Raw genomic sequence first — 8,330 nt, 5'->3', positions numbered from 1 at the left:
CATACATAATGTATGTGCAATAATCAATGCAGGAACCTGCGTACAAATTAATATATTTTAATATTTTTTTCGGTAAAGGTCTTCAGCGAAGCGACTTTTCTAGATAAATATTCTTTACAGTTTCGAACTCATCAGATTTAGTTACACGAGGACTTATTCTGAAGCCAAGCATGAGTGGTTAATGACTCGCAATTTTCTCAATGACTCACTTGCAAATGAACATTAAAGCGCCCAGTTATCAGACCCTAGACCTCATCAGACCCTAGACCTCATCAGACCCTAGATCGCATCAGAACCTAGACCTCATCCGACCCTAGACCTCATCAGACCCTAGACCTCATCAGACCCTAGACCGCATCAGAACCTAGACCTCATCAGACCCCAGACCCTAGACCTTATCAGACCCTAGACCTTATCAGACCCTAGACCTCATCAGACCCTAGACCTCATCAGACCCTAGACCTTATCAAACCCTAGACCTTATCAGATCCTAGACCTCATCAGACCCTAGACCTCATCAGACCATAGACCTCCTCAGACCCTAGACCGCATCAGAACCTAGATCTCATCAGACCCTAGATCCCATCACCAGACCCTAGACCTCATCAGACCCTTGACCTCATCAGACCCTATGCCTCATCAGACCCTAGACCTCATCAGACCCTAGACCTCATCAGCCCCTAGACCTCATCAGACCCTAGACCTCATCATACCCCAGACCTCATCAGACTCTAGACCTTATCAGACCCTAGACCTCATCAGATCCCAGACCTCATCAGACGCTAGACCTCATCAGACCCTATAGACCTCATCAGACCCTATAGACTTCATCAGACTCTATAGACCTCATCAGACCCTGTAGACCTCATCAGACCCCAGACCTCATCAGACCCTAGACCTCATCAGACCCNCCCTAGACCTTATTAAAGGCGGCAATATCAACACTCTGGACATAATCCTGAAATTCTTGTATTTTCTCGGTGAGGTCGTCAACGGAGATCTTGTCGTCAACAACTGTGCTCAGGATGGACAGCTTGTTGATGCCGTACGCCAGGGGCTTGAGCTCACCTGCACAACAAAACTATTATATTACTTCCTTCTTATATATTATTATGTTGCCTCTTATTATACATTATATGGGATGTTATTAAATGTTATATTATTACGTGGGCTGTTATTATGTATTATATTATGGTATTACCACACACCACCCGAAACCACACCACTCACTTGCGCCCCACACCGGCCCGTCCAGCTGGATGCTGCGGACGCATTTCTCGAGTTCCTTCATGTCGGTCTCATCGTCCCAGGGCTTCACGTCCAGCAGGATTTGGGACTTGGCGATGGGGCCAGTCCCAGGGCTTCACGTCCAGCAGGATTTGGGACTTGGCGATGGGGCCAGTCCCAGGGCTTCACGTCCAGCAGGATTTGGGACTTGGCGATGGGGCCAGGCTTCTTGCTCTTCTTCTCAGCGTAGGCCGCCAGCCTCTCTTCTCTGACCCGAGCAGTCTCTGTGTCCTGAAATTATTCAAATGTTATATGACATGAGCAATATGAACAAAATATCATATGACTTGAGCAATATGAACAAAATATTAATTGACTTGAGCAACATCAACAAAATATTACGACTTGAGCGACAGCACTTTGACTTTGGGATGACGGCATGCAACCTTTACACTAGGGTCGCTGAGCATAAAGGGAAGAGTTATAGGACTGGACAGTTACTATCGCGCCCTCCTCAATCGGCTGTGCACACTCACACCAAACAGTGCAACATTCCAGTGTCCGACACTGACTTTAAGGTATTAGCTTATTGTTCTGATGATTCAGATCTGCGCATTTTGGAATCATTGTATATTTTTAAAGAGAAGCCTAGTTCAAATGCTGCCTACAGTTCTTATCCATTAGAAATTGTGAATAGATAGGTATTTCTTTATTATTCTGCTCTTTTCCTGAAAATTAAGGTTTTAACTTCTGTTGTTTTTTTTCTTTATCCCAAACTTTATTAATTTTCTGACTGTATTTGTGTTCTAGATTTATCAATCTGACAATGGAGCTAGTCTCCGAAACATTTTCAATAGAGAAATGCTGAATTTTTGTGGAGTTTTCTTTGCTTTTAAATTTCTAGTGAATCTGCGATTCAAGCAATCTACTGACATTATTACTTGTGTTCAATCAAAATACGGCAAAGATGGTTGCCACTTCAGAAAATACTGTGATCTTCTACGAAAGACAGCAAAGACTTTGTTAGACATTGATTACCTGGTAAAGTGTAAGATTTAGGGTGTTTTCCACAAGTTCCTGAGATTTAAGTTTTTACAAACGGTGCCTTCATAATTCAAATTTTTATAAATCGTTGCAGAACAAGCTCCTCTCCAAGGAATTATCCTCAAAAAGGAAGACTCTGAAATCTTTAACCGATTTGGCTGCCGAAAGTGAAGTGCAACTTGCTCGTTTGTCTTCCACCCTTGACGCCTTTGCTATCCACCAACATGCAAGACGGTCTACAGAAGCATGCAGGAAAGTTACCAGTCAAATACATCAAAGGAAACACAGTAACCTTGGCATCGACAACGAAATTCGTCCTATTGCCCCAGATAAGGTGGTTTTCAATCATAGTTCTTTCAACTTGGAACCCTGTATCAAATTCTTGCTGGCTTTTGGCCTTGATTTTTGTATGCCAATTGTTAGGTTGGACTTTTATACATTTTTTTAGTCTTCAAAAGACTAGATCTTAGCATAAAGAATGTTTCTACTCCTAACCGCCCCGAGTTTCTTGGGAAATTGTAGAGCTTAGCCTACCGTCATTTTTACGGCTTGAAGTCATATAAATTTTTTCTTCTGTATTTCAGCTGTGACACACATTTATTAACTTAGCCAAAAATAAAGACTTGATCATTTGTGAACCTGACAGGGCAGAGGCATTGTTTTGGTTGATTGTAGTCAATATAACAGTAGCCTTATGGCACTCATCACCGATCCTTCTAAATTTGTCTAAAATACTTGGTATCTTGGTACTTGTTTGGGACATAGCAGTCCCAGGCCGTGATGGATTGCTGATACTGATCCCATCTCTAAAACTATTTTGAAAATCGAAGTCAAAATCAATAGCTTTCTGCGAAAACTGAAGGATTTGTCTGCCTTTTCTTCTGAAACTTATTCTAAACTTTATGCCTCCGGTTCATGCCCTGGGATTTTATATGGCTTACCTAAAGTTCATAAGTCTGATTTTGCCTTAAAGTTTCAATTCCAACCAATTTTTGCTGCATATAATACCCCTGGTTTCAAACTGGCTAAGTTTTTAGTTCTGGTCCTAAACTGTCTTACAACTAACCAGTATACAGTAGACAATTCTTATACTTTTGTTGACCGCTTGAAAGATTTTACTGATGTTCAGGACTTAACAATGGCCTCTTTTGACGTGGAAAATTTATTTACAAATATACCGCTTTTTGAAACTATTGAGATCTGTCTTTATACTTTGTTTAAAGCTATTCATGATACTGTTATTGGTTTGAACTGACTTTTTAAATCCCTCCTGGAATTATCAGCTCTAAATTAGATTTTTATATTTTCTGGTAAATTTTACAGACAGATTGACAGTTTGGGCATGGGTCTTCCCCTTGGACCAACCTTTGTGAATATTTTTATGTTTTCACGAGGTTTCATGGCTGACCAATTGTCCTCCTGATTTTAAACCAATTTTTTACAACAGATATGTCAATGAACCTTTCTTATTTCTAAGCATCAGTCTCATGTAATGCTTTTCTTTGATTACCTAAACTTGCAACATAATTCTATTTAATTTACCATGGAACTTGAATTGAACAATAGTTTGTCCTTTCTAGACTGCAATATTACTAAATCTAATGGCCATTTTCAAACATCTGTTTTCAGAAAATCAACTTTCACCAGCCTAAGCACTAGCTTTTTTAGTTTTTGTTCTTTTAGATTCAAGTTAAATGGGCTTCAAATACTATTACACCACAGCTTTTGTATATGCTAGACTTTCTATTCCATGCATTCTGAATTTGAATTTTTGAGCAATGTCTTCTTGCCTAATGGATTTCCTTCTGGCAGGGTTTGCGATTTTTTTGATTTTTTTTTAAAAAAATAAAAAAATCAAAAATCACATCTTTTTTTTATTTTTTTTCATGATTTTTTTTATTTATTTGATTTTTTTTATTTTTTTTTTCAGCTTTTTTGTCTTTTTAAAGTGTCATTTTTTATGTTGCAATTAGCCTTCTAACAATAACAGTATATGGATCATAATAAATGGCTAAAAAGGGCACTTATTGCCTTCAATAATGGCCAACAGGCCAAGGTGGTGTTTACCACTTAGGGATTTTTTTGTAAACAATTATTGATAAGTCTATTCATTAGCTTTGTAAATATTATATGGAGCAAGGTAATGAGCTAAATATTGATCATTTAACTGGCCTCAATATGCAAGAACACTTCAGGAATGCGTATCTTCTAAACATTAAAGAGTCACATAACAGATAGGTAGCTGATAGCACAGTGCACAGCACTATCAATAGATCTACTAGTTTTATGTCCTATAAATCTACCAGACTATGCCCTCTATACACACCGATTAGTAGTGACCGAGTGACTGACTGCACTGTACCCATTTAATTCAGACCAATAAACCAATACTAAACATAAACTGAACGATAACCAAACAAACCTCATACGACTTGAAACAAGACTTAAGTTATGAGAAAAGCTAACACTGTTTGAAATGAACATGTGCACAATTCAAATATTTTATATCCATTCATTGCATTTAATCATTTTATATATAGTCTTATAATTGTAATTGTTTTGTTTCTAGTTTTAAATTCACATATTTGAAGATTGAAATTAAATATTTTAATTAGAATACTCGTATTAAGGTGGAAAATCTTTCTAATTGCCTGAAAGGTCAATATAATCTCAACCTCACAATATACAGGGTGGGGCAGAACCAATTTAGCAGTTTTGAGGTAAAATAAAAGAGTAATGAGGTACATAAAGAAGAAAGTTTATTTTCCTAGAGGTTAGCAAAACATATCATTTAAAATACTTATGTTTTGAAAACAATATCTGGAAGATGGGGGCTTAAGAATTAGCTAAGCTGCTAGCTACGTACAATGTATTGCAACACTTGATGCCTCTGTACCAAAAACATTCAATTTATTGGAACCTAATACACACTAAAGGCAACAAGTTTATATACCAATCTGTCATTCATAGTACATTTATACTAAACCATGAATAACAATACCTCAATATAAATTAAAGACTGCCACTCAATACATTTAAATATATGAAAAAATAAAAAAAATCATGATTTTTATAAAAAAATCAAGTGATTTAATCACATGATTTAATCATTTTGATTCAATCATTGCCAACCCTGCCTTCTGGCATGGTGTTTTGTCAGATTAAGAAATTCAAGTCTAAGCAATACTGTGAAGTTGTTCCAGAGCCTGATAGTAGAAAAATGGTTTACTGTTCTCTTCCATACTTAGGCCATGTGTCCAAAGTTATGTCAAGAGAATTAAAACTTTTGTTTATGAAGTACTTTCCGGACATAATTCTTCATATCTTACTGGTGAATAATTTCAAAATAGGTTCCTTTTTCAGGTACAAAGATATCCTCCCTTCTCACATGCAATCATCCCTAGTTTATAAATTTAATTGTGCATGATGTGCATCTGCGTAGGTTGGGATGACGGCATGCAACCTTTACACTAGGGTCGCTGGGCATAAAGGGAGGAGTTATAAGACTGGCAGTTACTATCGCGCTCTCCTCATTCGGCTGTGTGCACTCGCGCTGAGCAGTGCAACATTCCGGTGTCCAACACTGACTGTAAGGTTTTATCTTATAGTTCTGGTGCTTCCGATCTGCGCATTTTGGAATCATAGTAGATTTTTAAGGAGAAGCCTAGTTTAAATGCTGCCTACAGTTCTTATCCATTAGAAATTGTGAATAGATAGGTATTTCTTTATTATTCTGCCCTTTTCCTGTAAATCTAGGTTTTAACTTCTGTTGTTTTTTTTTTCTTTTGACTACAAACTTTATTAATTTTCTGACTGTATTTGTGTTTTAGATTTATCAAACTGACGATGGAGCTGGTCTCTGAAATCTAATAATACATTGCTACATTAAGTAATTTAATACCATTTTACACTTCCTTTACTTCACAAAAGTATATGCATAAAAAATCAGGTAATATACCAGTAATTCACATTTTGGCAACCACTGCTCTATTACCTTAGACATTTATTTAAGACTGCAGAATTTTCTCAATTTTTTTTTTAATAAAGACAACATTCCATTGAAGAATTGTGAAATGATGCTCACAATATATCCACATATAAAGTCTTGAGATCATACAAAAAAACTTATTTGTAAAAGTGCATTAAAATTTATAATTGAAAATGCTGGCTTAGATTGCCACGATTGTTCAGGAAGAAGATAAGTGAAGACTCATCGGTGACTAACCTCCTCATCATCGGAGCCAAAGAGATCCACATCATCATCATCATCATTAGCAGGTGCAGCCTCCAGTGTAGGCTTTACCCCCGGCAGGGCAGTTTTGTCACTCCCGTAGGAGGCAATTTGGTTGTACCAGCGCAGGGCGTGGTGGAAACTTGCTGCTGGGGCTGAGCCCAGGGCTTCAAACACGGCAACGTCACTTTGGCTGGCTGAGAACCTGGCCACAGAGTTACCAGAGCTAGACACACAGAGTTACCAGAGCTACAGATTACAGAGTTACCAGAGCTACAGACAGTTACCAGAGCTACAGACGCACAGTTACCAGAGCTACAGACGCACAGAGTTACCAGAGCTACAGACACACAGAGTTACACATGCTACAGACACACAGTTGCCAGAGCTACTAATTTTAATCTACGAATGTTTCCAAGCTAAACCACTCTATTTAATTGCTGTTTAAATGAGCTATAAGTGATACATTGTTATTTAATGGTTAAGCTACCCAAAAAATATTTCAAAATCTTCCTAATATATTAAGCAATTTTGTTCTATAAATCTCACATTTTAAGATGACCAAATATTTTAAGAGCTTAGCTGCTAGGTTCATAAATTTAATCATTTGAAAATATTGGGGACCCTAATATTCAGCGTGTTCTAATTTCCTATTTTGTCTTTTGTTGCATTTATTTTGATAGAATGGGCTGCACGGAGCTTAGCGTGTCAGTTTCTCTGTGCTACCTGGCTGGTTTACACTAGCCAGTGAAGCTCCTGCTCCGTATTCAGAGGACTTCCACAGGGCAGCAGCTTGCGCCAATCCTCGTTTATTTCAAACTTGTGTGTTCACCTGACCTGAATTAATTTGTTTTCTCTATATTATTTCTTACGTGTAATGAGATCTTTCCTTCCGCTGAAAAGGGAGGTCACACTAAAGTTTTGTACACCAAATAATGGCCAGCAATCAAAATTTTGATGAAAGTCCCAAAATTCAGTTCAAGAAAATATGTATTACTGACACCAGGATTATAACAAGACATTATAAAATATTGGCTATGCATTTAGGTTAAAATAAACTAACTTAAGAATTAAATAACAGCAGCAAAATCACTGCCAACTTTACAGGCTCAGAAGGAATAAGCAGTCCAGGGACACAGCAACAGCTAAAAAATTTAGACAGAAATGATAATGTTAGGAGTGCTTTATTGTATATATTAAACTATTTATTAAGTTAGTATAATTTTTCCTATCATTCTGGTAGCCTGACTTTACATTGAAGAATTAATGAAATTCTCTTGTATCAACAAGACAGGGTTTGGTAACTTAAATAAATTTTTGACTCATTTCAATTGCTTTGAAAACTTTACAACAAATGAGATTTTACTTACTGAATGAATTATGTCAACTAATTTTAATATTAAAGGAGAATAAATGTTCAAGACTTCAAGTTTGACATCATTTCTAGTCCAACAAAAATTCAGAATGTTTGCCATTGATAAACCACAGCCTATAAAACAAATGGCAAAAATAATAATAATACAGTCAATAATAATAAAGTCAACTGGTCTACAAGAAAGTTGGGTATACTACATGAGATAACTGGTAAATTATTATTTATTAATACATCAATTTCACTCTCTTTCTGAGACCTTTCTGATGAGCTTTGAGGCAAGTTCAGTATCTGCCAAGATGAAACTTGTGCATCATTAACATTTACCAGTAGTTGAAATATCTCTTCATACAATTTAATTCTTCACAACAAAGCATGATTGAACAAAATTACAAATGTATTAAAAATGTGTAACATTAGATTTTAGCAAGATTTTAATAATTATATAATTTGTTC

At 36.7% G+C, this 8,330-nt stretch overlaps 1 protein-coding gene across 1 annotated transcript; it reads right to left on the bottom strand.

Moving 5' to 3' along the window:
- Positions 1-886: 886 nt before the first annotated feature.
- On the bottom strand, positions 887-6,739 carry LOC108673248 (elongation factor 1-beta'-like; the record flags this gene model as incomplete). The annotated part of the gene is made up of 4 exons (XM_018161047.2): positions 887-1,068; positions 1,231-1,330; positions 1,429-1,518; positions 6,497-6,739. Coding segments are annotated over 4 exons (588 nt in total), but the record flags the coding sequence as incomplete, so codon positions are not given.
- Between the last annotated feature and the right edge of the window lie 1,591 nt (positions 6,740-8,330).

This window comes from Hyalella azteca, unplaced genomic scaffold (genome assembly GCF_000764305.2).
Source record: "Hyalella azteca isolate HAZT.00-mixed unplaced genomic scaffold, Hazt_2.0.2 contig13597, whole genome shotgun sequence".
Classification (NCBI taxonomy): Eukaryota; Metazoa; Arthropoda; class Malacostraca; order Amphipoda; family Hyalellidae; genus Hyalella; species Hyalella azteca.
The sequence above is the reverse complement of the archived record's forward strand: the minus strand, read 5'-3'. Positions and strand labels throughout refer to the sequence as shown.